Source organism: Ammospiza caudacuta, chromosome 5 (assembly GCF_027887145.1).
Source record: "Ammospiza caudacuta isolate bAmmCau1 chromosome 5, bAmmCau1.pri, whole genome shotgun sequence".
Classification (NCBI taxonomy): domain Eukaryota; kingdom Metazoa; phylum Chordata; class Aves; order Passeriformes; family Passerellidae; genus Ammospiza; species Ammospiza caudacuta.
Genome location: NC_080597.1, coordinates 31,483,268 through 31,498,871, shown reverse-complemented (window position 1 = coordinate 31,498,871; position 15,604 = coordinate 31,483,268). Strand labels below are relative to the sequence as shown.

General features: G+C 43.0%; 1 protein-coding gene across 1 annotated transcript in view; it reads left to right on the top strand.

Annotated features, from left to right (window-relative positions):
- Positions 1-15,604, top strand: part of UTP20 (UTP20 small subunit processome component) — a 62,853-nt gene that overhangs the window by 37,939 nt on the left and 9,310 nt on the right. The window contains exons 32-51 of the mRNA XM_058804481.1: positions 228-315; positions 1,359-1,502; positions 2,114-2,164; positions 2,260-2,412; positions 2,939-3,094; positions 3,471-3,611; positions 4,404-4,541; positions 5,742-5,881; positions 6,383-6,462; positions 7,205-7,494; positions 7,973-8,112; positions 8,567-8,723; positions 9,511-9,609; positions 10,203-10,370; positions 11,029-11,195; positions 12,083-12,224; positions 12,512-12,628; positions 13,341-13,511; positions 14,016-14,144; positions 14,624-14,734. Coding sequence (XP_058660464.1) covers positions 228-315; positions 1,359-1,502; positions 2,114-2,164; positions 2,260-2,412; positions 2,939-3,094; positions 3,471-3,611; positions 4,404-4,541; positions 5,742-5,881; positions 6,383-6,462; positions 7,205-7,494; positions 7,973-8,112; positions 8,567-8,723; positions 9,511-9,609; positions 10,203-10,370; positions 11,029-11,195; positions 12,083-12,224; positions 12,512-12,628; positions 13,341-13,511; positions 14,016-14,144; positions 14,624-14,734 — 2,782 coding nt within the window. The remainder of the gene's footprint in view (positions 1-227; positions 316-1,358; positions 1,503-2,113; positions 2,165-2,259; positions 2,413-2,938; positions 3,095-3,470; positions 3,612-4,403; positions 4,542-5,741; positions 5,882-6,382; positions 6,463-7,204; positions 7,495-7,972; positions 8,113-8,566; positions 8,724-9,510; positions 9,610-10,202; positions 10,371-11,028; positions 11,196-12,082; positions 12,225-12,511; positions 12,629-13,340; positions 13,512-14,015; positions 14,145-14,623; positions 14,735-15,604) is intronic.

The window sequence follows — 15,604 nt, the reverse complement described above, 5'->3', positions numbered from 1 at the left end:
GGTACTCAAACCTAGTATCTCTTGAGGTTAGAGAAAAGTGCAGAAATGTCTGTAGTCATGTGGAACTGAATGCTTAGGCTGGGACTGTGAATTTGGTAGGTATGCTCTGTTAGCCTGGATAGGCTGACAAAGCCTTGTGAAATGACGCTAGTGCTGACAGACTTCTTTGCTCTGTACTGGTGATTGAAATTATATAAAAGAGTAAATTACCTTGTCCAATTCTGCAGGATCAGCAAATTCATACAAGAAAAGAGCCAGAATTCAGTGCTTGTGAGCCTTCTCATCCCTTTCCTTTATCAGACTAACATGGAGCAGGTAGGTTAAAATTATTTCCTCGCCCCTACTAAACATATGATTTTATTTTAATCAAGTATATTTGTTTATTTAAAAGTCATATACATGCCATTTCTCATTATCAGCCTGCAATCAGGTCTTCACATGTTTGTAGTCTGTTCAGAATGCAGTGCCACTGTGTGTTGATGTGCGCTACTCACCCAGAGGTGCCAGTGCCCAGACTGATTCTGTTCCCCCTTGTCATGGGGAAGGTCTGCAGAAGTTATAATGCAGTCTTTACCTTCTTTGACACTGTAGCCAATCCACCAAATTGCTTGCATTGTTTGAAGTAATTGCTCTTCTTCACTGTGTATTTTATGCACCCCAAAGCCACAGGGTCTGGACAGCAATGTGAATTTATGTGGTTGAGTGTGTGGTGTGTGTGGTGTACTGGGCAGTGCTACATTAGTCTGCTGCTGGTTGAAAGGCAAAGGCAAACCATATACAGTACTATTTTGGGGGTTTAAATCAGTGAATCATTAGGGCATCACATGTGATTGCTGTTGAGGGAACTCATACAAGAGCTTTACTGTGCAGTGGCCGGGTCCCCTCACTGGAGATACTCAAGAACTGTCTGGATGCAATCCTGTGCCAAGTGCTCTGGAATGACCCTGCTTGAGCAGGGAGAATGGACCAAATTGACCTCCGTGGTCCTTTCCCAGCCTGACCCATTCTGTGAAGTATATGGTGCTGTTAATGTTCACCTCACATATTCAAGAAAGACTGCTTTTTAAAGCTCCATTAGTTCTCCTGACCTTTGAGTCATGAGGAAAGACACATAAAAGAAGTCTTTATCGTGCTGACAGTCATCTCTTAACATTGTATTGTTTCTAATTGAGAGGCTGCAAGTACTTCTGAGAGATTTGATGATTGCATTGTGTCCTTCTAATTCTTTGTTCTCGTTCAGTATCTCTGATCTGAATGAAGTACAGCAATGTGCACTTTGTGTCTTGAAATATGTCCCAAGGAAATGAAATAATCTTGTGAGTTCTCAGTAGTTATTGAGAGTTATGTGTCTCTTTCAGGGTACCCAAATTGACATTCTGGAGACGGTGCAGAACTTGCTGAGGCATTGCTCAAACCCTACAAGCTTTCTCAAACCACTGGCAAAGCTTTTTTCTGTCATCCAGAACAAACTGTCTCGAAATAAGTTGTGCTTGGTATTTCAGGTATTGCATTTCTACATCTTTCTGTGTTTTTTTTTTAATTTGCTCTAAGAGATCAAGAACAAAGTAATAGCAGTATTTATCTTTGTGCATAAATTTAAAAACCTTTTTACTCTACTTCTTGTGTGAAGTGAAAATAACAGAATTCTATGTGATAGAAATGAATGAGCTGCACAAAGATTTGTAAAAGTTTTGGCTTACAGCCTGGTTGATGTGAACCTCGCCAAAGATCTTTAGTGTAAGAGAAGCCAAGCAAAGCACTTAAACTGCAACAAATCCTGCATGTTGATGAAATTAGAATGGATTTCAGTATCCTGAAGACAATTTTTATTTGTATTCTTCTTTCACAGTTTATAGTAGGATATTCTGTATTACTTTGAAGTGACATATAAATTCTTAGCAATAAAACACAGGAAACATACAGTGTAGATGTTTGGAAACTTAGGACTTAAAACACATATCCTCCAACTTACATGAGAAAGGCTCTTATGGAGATTCTAACAGGAGAAAGGCTAATGCTGCTGCTTATTTATTTTTTGACTGAAGTGGTAAAGTCTTGAGTTAGCCAAATTTTTAACAACTATAAAAGTTAACTGGGTTTTTATGTTTTTTAGACTTTATCTGACTTGGATGCTAAGTTGAAGTACATTACTGATGTTGTTAAGGTATGCACAGTTTTTCTCTCTGCTCCCTTTTTCTCCCAATATGGTATGATCACATTTCTGTCATTTTTCATTAACAACTTGTTGCTCTGTCTTAGCTGAATGCCTTTGATCAGCGACATCTGGATGATATCGACTTTGATGTGCGTCTGTCAGCATTTCAGTCAGTCACAGCCCACATCAAGGAAATGCAAACAGTGGATACTGACTTCCTCATCCCTGTTATGCACAACTGCTTCTACACCATCCAGGTTGGCTGAATGTTCCTTCCCTTGCTATATGCACCATGTGTCCCTGATGAATCTAACTTTCAACTTACTTCCATTGGCTGGTTTTGGCACCACATAACATTCAGAAAGTATCTTTAGGTATTCTTGCAAACATGTTTTTGAAGTTTTGTCTGTTTACCTTTTCATCTGTGTGTCCCAAAAGGCAAGCACAGTGCATCACGACTTTCTGTCAGTGAGCAATGGAACTGTTTGGTCATTTGTACTGGATAAAAGGCACATTACAGGCTTGAAAGGCTGATTTTGGTTTGTTGCAGCATGTTCTGCTTGTGGGTTGTGTGGGTCTGCTGGTAAATGTAAAGGGTTTTTTCCTGATGGGTAGGTTGGGCATTAATTTGGGACTAGAACTTCTATAGGAAAGCTCTCAATAGTTTCTGAGTCTCTACAGGACTTGCTGTGTTGTATCCAGTGGTGCTGTTCTGTCCCAGCTTTTGGGTAGAGAAAGGTGTCAGAGCGAGACTCATGTGGTGCCATTTCTTCATCCTCTCAGCTCGGGGACATGGCTCTCAGTGACAACGCAAGCCTTTGCTTGACCAGTCTCATCCACCGACTGGCAGAGATCAGCCACACGGAAGATGAGTACAAGGAGCTAATCCAGCACACTCTCCTGGAGTCTGTGAGAAGGGGTCTGAAGAGTAAGACTGAGGTAAGGCAGTGGTATCTGATCACACATTTCCAGCTATCTTCATGAGATGTTTTTTGGGTGAGTTCTCAAAGTCCTCTACTGGGATAAGAAGTGCAGGTACCCACTGTAAACTTACCCTTAATATGAAACCTTATAAAATTCTGAAAGATTATAGAAATTACCTGTGTTTCTCTGCTGTTGTTCAGCTTTTCTTAGTTGAAACTCGTTTTTTGGAAGGGAGGCTTTAATTTATATGCAGCCCATAATGGGTGCATTTGTTGTTACCAAGAATTAGGACGTTTGACTGAAACACTTGTAAATGACAGCACTGCTGTTCTCAGGGGTGTGTAGCAGCCTCTCCAAGGGATACTTACCATTCACTGCTTGCTATTTTTAGAGCATCCAGCAGGACTACACATCACTGCTTTCCTGCCTCATTCAGACATTCCCAACAAATCCTGAATTCCAGGATTTGGTCCAGCTGACCAACTGCCATGATCCTGACATGGACTTCTTTGAGAACATGAAACACATGCAGGTAAAAGACAGCAGGCATTTCTTAGTGCCTCTCTTCCCCTGCCAAGCAAAAGCATCTTACTGTGAGGGGATGTTTTGCAAAGCATCTGTTTGTTGTCTGCAGAGAAATTGAACCTGTGTCATTAGATACTGTTACAAAAAAGAGGGGACGTAGACATCATCAGGAGTGATTGAGAATCAAAGTTATGTTTCTGTCTATAAATGTATTGGGTTTATGGTAGCCCACAGTCAGCAGTATCCTGAACATTGCTCTGACAGGCATGGAATGGGTCTCTGTTTTTTCTGGCCTATTCCCTGCTGCTCTCTGGAGGCTCTGCAGCCCCTTCCCATTCACAAACCTTAGCAACACAAATGTTACACAGAGCCTGGTTTTTCTTGCAGTGTGAAAATACATTAATTCTTCTTCCAGAGATGCAATCTGAGAGAGTCTTTGCTATACCTGTTCTTATATGCAGTTTGCATATAAGTTGCAAGTTTTTAATTTTCTCTGGTCTTTGCATTTCATTGCAGAAGCTGCTGTTTGCAGTTGCCTCCCTTGTCTAACACCTCAAGATAGGACAGTCTTATGATTGTGAATCCACAATGCCATTGACTTGGAATATCTGTTGAGGCAAAAGGCTAGTGAAAGCCCAGAAATTTAAGGAAAAAGGCATGCCTTAGAAATTACTGTAATATGTTTATGCCATTACCTAAAACTGGGACATTTTCAGAACTGCGGGATGTAGGTGCTCTCTTGTGCTAGCTGTGACTCAAGCACCGCCTCATTCACTCTCTCCCATGTGACATGTCTCAGATCCACAGGAGAGCACGAGCTCTGAGGAAACTGGCAAAGCAGCTCACTGAAGAAAAGCTTGTGCTGTCTTCTAAATCCCTGCAGAACTACATCATGCCTTATGCTACAACTGCAATTTTCAGTGAAAAAATGCTTAAGGTAGGCTCTTGCAATTGAATGCATCTACTTGAATATTTTCGCATTTCTTATATAGCATTTCCCTTAAAAACCTAACCCCCTTAGACAGCTGATATGTTTGTGAAGTGGGTGTCTCCATTGTAGATAAAAGTGCTGTGCTGGTATTGCTGGCAGAAAGAGGATTTGGAAGGTGCAGAAGCAGTCTGGGCCCAGTCCTGTGTCTGCTAAAAGGTTCATCTCTTAACTGTTTGGGTTAGGTTTTTTGTTTTGTTTTAGTTTTTACTTGGGGTTTTATTTGTCTTTATTTTTTTAATCAGCTTCTTATTTTCTTCCCTCTGCCTCCAAACTTTTGTCTTCCTGTTTAGTTGTGATATTCTTTGACAGTAGACTGTGGGAATATAGTCTGCATCTAGTAACAGAGGTGGGAATAAATACAGTTTTCTCTGGATTTAGAGAGAAACTGCAGGAATTGGCTGGAGACATCTGAAATCAATAGCAGCTTTGTAATTAAAATTTGAAGGCTGACATTTTTTTAGTCACTTTCACTTTCAGTGAAATTACTTGTAGTATCAGTGTGGACAGACTTTCCACCTGTGGCTTTTAAAAGCCAGGTTTCACACTTCTGTAGTTCCCTGCACACTACCAGGAGAACAGCAGACCTGCTTCTATCAAGTGAAGTAAATGTCTAATTTGCTTACTGTCAGAAATGTTCTTCTGAAGCTGAAACAATTAGAGCTCAGGCACAGGACCCAGCCCCTGCAGCAGTGCAGTCTGTGCCCCTCAGTAGAGTGACTGAGTAGCTCTTTGACCAGAGGGCAGTAAAATGTGTGGATTGAAAATTTGATAAAGAAATAGACATTTTATTTCACATCTGAAATGGGTTTATAGTTGACCAGCAATGTGCCATGTGTTTGTGGTTGGATGCCTTAACTGGTTCTTGTTCTTACTTCTTAGCACAAGTGAGCCCATAGGTTTAAGTATGTGAGAAAAGTTAAAAGTGTACAGAATAATTTGGAGGAAGTGGGTCTGGAGATCTGCTTGATAGACTGTGATTTTTTTTTTCCTTACTTGATGCTCAGGAGGAGATGTAAAAATACTGAATCCCAGCATCCCCACTAGACTAGACATTACTTCTGTCTTTTGTTGCTTTGGATGAAGAATGCTGCAGACACGTGGTCATTGTGAATGCTAACAGCAGCTGAATTTCTCTCTTTTGAGCAGCATGAAAACATGGTAACAGCCTCAGTTGAAGTTGTTGGAGCTGTCTGCCGACACCTTTCGTGGTCAGCCTATTTGTACCACTTAAAGCACTTCATCCACGTCTTGCAAACAGGACAGATCGGTACGAAGCTGGGAGTCAGGTGGGTACCACAAGCACTACTGCTCTGGGTTTCTCCAAAGACTGCTTAGGCACAGTTCAGTGTTTTTAGGAGCATCTCATGGACTTTGGCCTCTTCTCTGAGGTGAGAGATTGCTGGCTTTGAGGTGGACTTAGGCGAGTGAAGGTGGGCATGGCTTGCTGCCTGGCGCTATGAAGTTTTAGCAAATTGTTACTTTGTTACACCATGTCTCACTGAAGGCATGGCAGCAGTTCTGTCAGGCTGTCCCTGCTCCTGGGACACCTCTGTTGCTCCAGTACCACTCTCTGTGAGGTTTCACATTGAGCTGGGTCACAGAATATGTGTGCAGCTGAGAAGTAACCAGTTTTTATTTTCTGGGGTTTTTCAGGATAAACATCCTTATGGTGCAATGTCACTAAATCTGATGTTTTCCAAAAAGTGCCTGTAAGATTTTTCTGTTGTATATGCATCCTCTTGTTTTTGTGCAGAGGGCTGATCTTTCTTCATGTTTTCCTTCTGCAGCTTGTTAGAGACAGTGCTGGAAGCCTTTCACTTTGACCATAAAACACTTGAAAAGCAGCTTGTGACCATTGACAACCAAGGTAAGCTTTTTGTGTCTGCTTGTAAAAACACTCCTCAGACTGCTCAAATGCAGCTAATCAAAGTTTTGTGGTTTACTCTTGACATCAGCAACTTCCTTTTTTTTAAATGGGCATCTTGGAAGCTAGCGTTGACTTGTCTCCTCAGGAGTAGTGCAGATTTTCCTCCGGTGTGTTGACAAAGTCAGGAGAGGTTTAGGGAATCACGTCCACATTACCACTCCATCCCAGGCTTCTGTAAGCCAAAACAGCCCAGAACCTGTGTGGTTTTCATGGTTATCTGCAGCCAAGATGTCCTCACCTTGCTTCCCTTGCCATTGCATGGGACAAAGTTGTATCTTCAGCTTCTTCACTATTGTGGTTACCTATGTTGGGACCTTTGGGTGATGGAGGAGGATGTCTCACAGCTGTGCTTGTCAGTAGCTCTTGCCTTGTGAAATCCTCAGTTTTAAGTGAATGGCAGTTCTCTGCAGTTCAGGCACATTGACCTTTGCTCAGCTGACTACAGGGTTCAGACACAGAGTAGTGAAATCTTTGCTTTAAACCTGGCCCTGAGGGTGCTTATCAGAAACCAGCAAGCCAAAGCTTCTTTACCCAGTAGAAGCCTGGTGCTTATTGGTGGTTTGCTGTCACTGGTGGTAGGTAGGAGCTTTATGTAGAACCAGTCTGTCACAGGAGTCTCAATTAAGGGCTCAAGTTTTGTGTTCTCCTGTATTTACCTGTACTTTTGGCAATTACTTGATAGAAGCTGCTGCCGTGGACCTCGAGCCAGTGGTGGAGGCTGAAGAAGCCATGGAGGTGGAGCAGAGTGAAGGGGAAGAGGAGGAGGTTGAAGAAAAGAATGGGAAGAATCTCTCTGAGAAGCCAGTAGAACCTGAGCAAGCAGCTGAGCCATCTGAAAATGCTGAACAAGTGCCCAAACCCGTTTCGTTCTTACCCCGAAATAAAGAGGAGCTTCAGTGTCTGATCCAACACATTCAAGAAACAGTTACAGTCAACATCTTGCCTAAATTGCACAGGTGTATTGTTGCAAAGGTGAGGAGCTGACATTTGAAAGGTCCTTTGTAGGCTGCTACTTTAAGGATTGGGATACTACTTCAGAGCCAGTGAAAAAGCAACATATTTTTAAAAACTGGACACAACGAGAGAGACCATCTGAAAGCACAAAAAAGGCTTCATGCCCTTTGCTGAGTCGTGGAGATTACTGACAGACCTTCTGGTCAGTGTGGATGTGGTGTCCTAACTTCCCTGCTGAGAACTGTCTCAAACTACACAAGTGAAATGATTCACTTTGTCCAACCTCTTGAAGAGTTCTCAGCCACTTGCTTGCACCAGCCTAGTTTCTGTATTGAAAACAGGGATTTATCTCACCTGTCCTTTAGCTGTCTGGGTTTTTCCTGCAGTCATCAGAGGAGAGCAGCCTGCCATACTGGCGTCTTATAGGGTTTGTTGAGAAAAACCAGAGTTCGTTTCTGTATATTAAAAGTGCATTATGTCTTGCTCTCTTAAAAAGGTTAAAAGAGACGAGGAGCACAAGCTTGTGAAATCCAATGTTGTGAATGATGATGAGGTAGTTCGTGTTCCATTAGCTTTTGCAATGGTCAGAATGATGCAGTGTCTTCCCCAGGAAGTGATGGAAGCCAACCTACCAAGGTAAATCCCAGTGGGGCTCCTTACATCCCAGTGGGGCTGTTCATTGTGCAGGGAAGGAGTGCAGGCACCTTTCTCAAGCTGTGGTTACATACACGACTAAAGTCATGAGGGACATCCTAACAGACCTTCTTCTGGAAATTCCTGTTCCTAGGGACATGCACCTCTGCACCTCAGCATTTAACTGCTGTAAATCCTGACCCAAGAGCAGAGCTGTGAATCAAGGTGCAGAGGCAGGGCTGGTTGTGCTGGGGAAAGAATAATGTACAAAAAGAAAAGATAATCAGTAGAATGTCCTGGAGGGCAGTATGTGTGTGTATGCCTATAAAACCTCTCTGTGAGTCTGGCTGCGAGTACAGCTGTGGTTGTGAAACAGTCCTGAAAAGCAGCCTCCTTAGCAGGGTAATTAGTTCTGCTCTGCTTGGAGATGGACAAAGCTGTCTATCTTTGTTTCCAGCATCCTACTGAAAGTCTGCACATTCCTGAGAAACAGATTTCAGGAAATACGGGACATTGCCCGCAACACCCTCATTAAAATCATGGAAGTGTTGGGAGTGCACTACCTTCTGTATATCCTAAAGGAGATGCGGTCTGCACTCATCCATGGCTACCAGGTAATGCTGAAATTCTTCCTCTTCTGTTCTCTGTAGGCTTTTTTTCTAATATATTGGGAGGAGAATCCAGAGGGAAGTTGCTATTGGAATTGTTTTGCACTGGTAGAATAGCTTGGCATAATACAAGTAAATATTGTTGCTAATGCCTACATCAGTCTTTGTTTTGCCTTGCAAAGTCAAGTCAAATAAGGGTCTGTACCCTCAAAGAACTGAGAGTCTAAGCCATTTTCCTAGTGAAGAGTTGGGGTCTGAAGGGGAAGGATGAATTTCTGATTCCAGTAAGATTAGAGGAAATCTTTCCATAAGGTCATGAGGGCTAAACAGTATCTGGGGGGAGTTGCCAAAGAGACTGCACAGGCAGTGTGTGGTGATGCTAGTTGAAGGATTGCTTCCTAGATCCAGAGCCAAGGCTCTGACTATTAATTCATCTTTCCTCTTTCCATGGTTTGGGTTAAGAATAATTTTTCATGTGAATTACCACAGTGGAGTAGCATGGGCTTCTAGCTGCTGTAACAGTGAAAGAATCAATTAGAGCAACCTAAGTATATCAGTAAAAGCCCTGGGGAGAGAGGAGATGACAGCCCTCTTGCCAGTATGGCGTGGGATAGGGATCCTTTTTCTCTTGCTACTACATAGATTATCATCCTCCCAGTGTCTTTTTTTCCTGTAATGAAAGCTCAAGTGCAGTATGTGTCTTGTGATGTCTCTGGTATGGGAGTGTCCCCATGCAGTATGATTAATGAGGTCAATGCAGAGGTTTGGAATGATCTGTTCTCTTTTTCTGTAGCTCCATGTGCTGACTTTCACTGTGAACCTGTTACTGAAGGGCCTTACTACCAGGCTCAGTGCTGGTGATTTGGACCCCTGCTTGGATATCCTGATTGAGGTAAAAGCTGTTCAAAGCTAAAAGAAAAAGCATCATGAAGTGCTTGTGACATAATCTAGGAGGGGAAGGTTTTGTGTAGGTTGTCTCTGATTTGATGGCAAACTAGGCTGTTGTGTGTGTACTGCCAAGGAAGGAGGCACCAGTAGGCCCTGTTGTAGATGGGAATCAAGAGAAGGCAAGTATCTCTGGGGCTGTATCCTGAGCCCTGCATCTTGAGAGGGGATGGATTTAAGATTGACACCTACCTGTGTTTTCCTGTACTCTAAATGGCTGAGCAAGTCAGCAGACGTACTCAGTGCAGTCCACAGAGCCCAGGAACTCAGCTGGCCACACAGATGGGGTATAGTGGGATGCATTGATCTGACTGCAGTCCCAGTCCTTGTGTCACAACACCACAGAGGGGTGTGAGAACAGTCTCATCTGGTGTACTTAAACAAGGATGTTCTGTGTTGACAAAGGAAAGATAGGTGTGATTTGTAGGAAACGTGGAGAATTGTTTTTTTCTGTGAGTGGGGAAAAATAGTGTTGTTCTGTTGCTACTGGAGAAACCTGCTTTTCTTCAATCATTCATTTCTCTTGCCTGTTTTCCAAAGATTTTCAACCAAGAGTTGTTTGGGAATGTAGCTGAAGAGAAAGAAGTGAAGGGTATTGTCTCCAAGGTCATGGAAGCACGCAAAAACAAGAGCTACGATTCCTATGAAATTCTTGGGAAGTTCATAGGAAGGGGCCAGGTGACAAAACTTATTGTGCCACTGAAGGAGGTAAGAAAAGTCAGCCAGTCTCACAAACTGTGACCACTCTCAATTCTGTAAGGTGATTCTAGAGTCTCTGGGTGGCTACTTTGAAGTCACCTGTGGAATCTTGCTTTGGCTTCCCAATTTCCTTTAGGAAAGCAGTGAGACTTTACTGTTGATATCAGGGCAGGGAGTGGCATTCTGGGAAGCTTTTAACTGCTGCTCAAGTGGATACATCCCACTTTGAGTTCTCCATGCACTCTCCCTCTGCCCACTCTTCTTTCCTCTGGAGCTTAGAAATCCTGCAAGGCTGTTTTGTGGTTTAAGCTCTTGTGCTTGGAGGAAATGTCAACAAAATGTATCCAGGGTCTATCCGTGTGCAATAATTGCCTTTTCAAAGATGCAGATTTTTTAGCAGAGTGCAAATTCACACAGGAATGGAACCCTGATTTGCTCATTAGCTCTTGTGTCCTGGTGGCTGTAGCTGAACTGGCTGGAGGCTGACAGGAGCAATGGGCAGGGATGTTGGTGCAGAGCTGAGGCAATGGGATGCTATTCACCTAAAGAGCTGGAGACTGTGACAACATGATGAGAGAGAAATTGATCTAGTTGCTCCCATGATTTCTGATTACAGATAATTGCCATCAGGCTGTCCTCTTAAATTCTCATGGTTTTACCTTTGCAGACTCTGGAGAGCACCACAAGCTTGAAGATAGTCCGGAAGGTGCATGAGGCACTGCGTCACATCATGGCAGGGCTCATCTTCAACTCAGACATGAATGCAGAATCCCTCCTCCTCCTCAGTCATGGTCTCATCAGTGAAAATTTGCCTCTGCTCACTGAGAAGGCCAAGTGAGTTCCTGGGTGTTGTTCAGATGGTCTGGTATTGGTTTGCTTGCAGAAATGGCAGTTCTCAAATCCAACTGATCAAATGCATGAGAGTTTAATTACTTTCATTCCCCTTTTGTTTTCAGTGTAACTAAATCATTTGTGCAGTTACAGGGCAAAAAGAAAGCTTAGTAATGAGAGTTAGCATTTGTGGAACTCGTGGGAGTCTTCTCTTGCAAGGTCTCTTGACCTTCAGCAAGGCTTTTTCACTGTCTGATGAGTTGATAACATGCATTAGGATGTTAGGATGGAGGAACAATGAACAGTGTTTAGAAGCAGGCTGCAAACATTTCCATGGGGCCAAGGAACAAGGAAAAACATGGTCTTCATTGCTTTGCTGCTGGGGCAGAAGATGAGGAGAACCATCAGATTTTCTCTCCATCTGGTGGAGTAACTGTTCAGAGCTAGGTTTAGGTGTCCTGCATTTGGTGTTATGTAGGCTGGCTTTCTCTAGAAGTCTGCTGTTTGCCGACTTCTTGGAGCAGTGTTTGTAAGCCACCAGTAACTGATGTAATGATCAGTAAAGAAGAGCAGTGAGTAGTGGCAGGATGTGTATTTGCTTGAAGGAACTTCCAAAGTTGATCTGTCCACTAAGAAAAAAGTGAGGATGTTATACTCATGATTGTGTGTTTGTTATCTCTGGAATAGTGGCATTGTTCTCAAGTCTGAGTCCTGTCTGTCAGGCTGCTTTCAAACTGATTTTATTTCATTGTGGGCCATCTGTGACCTGCTTTTGCTTGCTATGTGGGAAGCAGCTGAACACAGTTCAGCTCCTTTTACTCCCAACAGCAGGATTGTTGTGGAGAGGGTTCATATCTGAATATTTTATTTGCCATGCATACACTTTTCAGGAAAAAAGCTGCCCCTCCTCCAGACCCTCGGCTGCAACCAGAGAGCTGCCTGCTGCTCCAGCCCACTCCCACAAGAGGAGGGCAGAAAGCTCGTGTCAGCAGCAGGACTAACACATATATCCTGGTTGATTCAGGACTTCGGGTAAGATCTCCTCAGATAAAAAACTTTACATTCAAAATTTTGTTAAGGGTATGCAAAGGAAAGTATTCTGGATATATTGTTTTAATAGCACAGCCGTTAGCCTTAACTTCACTTTGTATATTGTAACTCCAGTGGTGCTTTTAGAGATTTTTTTTAAGTGCCTGTTGAAGTATTTGGGTGAGATATGGCATAAGTTCTACTATAACCTGAAACAGTTGTGGGACCTTACTTGACTCTTTTGTGTTCTGGCTGACTTTGAGATGAATGTCCTGATTTTCCTATTGCAGCTACTGCACATGAGCCTGAAGAGATCCAAAGTAAATTCTTCTGAGGAACATGCTTTGGAAATGCTAGACCCTTTTGTTCAGCTGCTTATAGACTGCCTGAAATCTATGGATGTCAAGGTACAATTCTGAGCTGAAGTCTGTGTGTTCTGTCTGCTGTACTAAGAGTCCTGCCCACAAATGTCATCTTGCAGTTGACTTGCAAGAGGAGAGAAAGCCACCAGGTTTTCAAACCTGCTTTAATAGGTGTGCAGATTAAATTGTTTGAGGACATGTAATCCCAAGGGAATCTTGTGGCTGATGGAGGACTGAATACTCTGCTCTGTGTTGCAGGGGGCAAGTTCTAGAGAACATTCATAAGAGGAACTTAGAGAGTGTCTATGAGGATGTTCATGAGATCCTGTGGGTGCTGGGAGCAGTGTTCTCACAACTGTGGTTTCTTCTGATCCAACTCCAAAGTCTTCATTCCTAGCACTGTAGGCAGCCACTTTTTGGGACAGCTTTTGGTTTGAGTGAGCGTAGAGCCCAAGAGTGGAAGGCATACCTCGTACCCTGTCAGATACTTGGAGTGGGGCTTTCCATGTCTTGAAGGCAGCTCTGCTTCATATCTTTACCTGATAAAATCAAAGTTATAGAATATTGAAGTCACAGATAGTGCTTTCAGAACTGAGAAACCCTTGTGTTACCCATGAATGGTTTGAAAGAGGTTGAGTTTGTTAGCTAACTGCCTTTTACCACTGTTGTAGATAGCCTGACCATGTCTGTAAAACAGTGAGAAGTGTTCTCTCAATGTCTCTGTACCCACGTGCTGTCCTTCGGCTCTTTCTTCCAGGTGATAACTGGTGCTCTGCAGTCCTTGGTATGGATTTTAAAGTTCCCTTTGCCTTCTGTCAGTACAAATATGGAGTCACTGATCAAGCAGCTTTTCCTCTTGCTGAAAGAGTTTGCCAAGACAGGAATAGCCAAAGGCCAGAATTTCCACCTGGTTGTGAGCTGTTTCAAAGTAAGTCAGACCCAGCTCTGCTCATTTCTGCTTTAGGATTAGCTTTCTAGAATGAGACTCTTCCAGCTACAGATCCCTCCTGCAGCTGTCCTTGGAGAGGTAGTCTGGAGATCACAAGCTAGTGAGGAATGTGTGGCCTTGCTTATTCTTTCCCAAATACAAACCTAAAGATAGTTGCTCCCTAAAAATGCACAGCTTGTATCTGAAGAAATGTCTTTATAGAAACATGTTTGCCTTCTTTCTTCATTTTAGTAGTATCTTGTTCCACCTGAGTAAATCCTGGTAACTGAATTGAGACGTGGGAAGGGTACAATTCACTTGTTTACTTTTGTCTCACAATTGCCATCTGAAAGCAAAATGTGATGAGAATAGTGTTGGCCACTATGTTCTAGAGCAGCAGTTTGTCTTTTCAGGCTGAAGTTGTATAAATCAAGTCAACTTTGGTGTGCACCTTTATTTTATGGCATTGCATGTGTACTGACAATGTGCAATTTGATTTTGTAGTGTGTAACAATACTTGTGAAGAATGTAAAGAGTCAGATAACAAGCAAGCAGCTCCAAGTGTTGCTTGGCTTTGCTGAAGAAGACATTTATGATTCATCACGCCAAGCCACTGCCTTTGGCCTTCTCAAGGTATTTCTGTGCAGCAGCTGTGGGTATTCTGTGAGCCACTGGAACAGCAGTGATTCTGCTTCCTGGTGAAAGACTCTACATTCTCACATCAGGAACAGGCTGCAGATGCTGTTGAAGCTCTCTGTTATAAGACAGGAAAAGTCAACAACATTTTACTGTTTGACTTGTAGTCCCTGTTTAAAAGTGTTTGGGAGGTTGTTTTGTACACAGTGCATATGTGGATGTATTTGGATCTGTTTCTCCTAAAGAATCAACATCTCTGGTCATTAGCTCAGATATTCTGTATTGCCCAAAAGAAACAGATATGGATGTGTAAAGTGTAAGCCATCTTTTGTTTTGTTTTTTTTTTTTCCTTTGAGTTGCACTTTCTGTGTGTGAGAAAGTCTGTGTTAAGGTACCACCTGAGACCAGTGTTGTCTGGGTTGTAGACACTGTATAAGCAGAATGATGTGACTCCAGCTGTGCTTTCGCATTTTCAGGCTATTTTATCCAGGAAGCTGATTGTCCCTGAAATTGATGATGTGCTGCAGAAGGTTGCCCAGCTGGCCATCACGGGTCAGAGTGAGCCAGTGCGAGTCCAGTGCAGGCAGGTTGGTGAAGAGTTTCTCACTTTATTTACAGCTGTCTAACAGGCCATAGGGCTTAATGTGGCCATCCTGTCTCTCACAGACATGTGCCTTGGCCCTGCTGAACCCTGAACTCTATTTCCCCTTCTTTACTGATCTTTATTCTCCTTGTTATCTGGCTTCAGTTCTTGAGACTGGTGCATAGCAGAATCACAGACTCCTTGCCTATAGTGAGACTGTGGCATGCCTTCATAGAACTGTAAAATTGTTTAGGTTTAAGGTCATAGAGTCTAACCCTTAACCCAGCACTGCCCCATCCACCACTAAGCCATGTCCCTGAGTGGCACATTTATAATTCTTTTAAATACCTCCAGCCTGTTTTAAATAATCCACCACTTCCCAGGGCAGCCAATTCTGGTGCTTGACCACCTTTTCAGTGCAGAATTTTTTCCTAATATTCAATCTATACTTCCCCTGGCAAAACATGAGGCCATTTCCTCTTGTCCTGTCACTTGTCATGTGGGAGAAGAGACCAATCCCCACCTGGCTACAGCCTCCTTTCAGGCAGGTGTAGGGAGTGATGAGGTCTCTCCTGAGACTCCTCTTCTCCAGGCCAAACAATCTCAGCTTCCTCAGCCACTCTTCATAAGACTTGTGCTCCATACCCTTCCCAGCTTCATTACTGCTCAGCACCTCAATGTCTTTTTTGCTGTGAGAAGCCCAAAAATGAACACAGTACTTGAGGTGCAACGTCACCAGTGCCAACTACAGGAGAGCTGCTTAGCAACAATGACATGATCCTTCCTCTGGAGGCTTTTAAGCCAGTGTAACTAAGCTTTGCTCTTTTTTAAGCCCCAGGATAAGCAAATTTGCCACAAATCCATAATTGCTTTC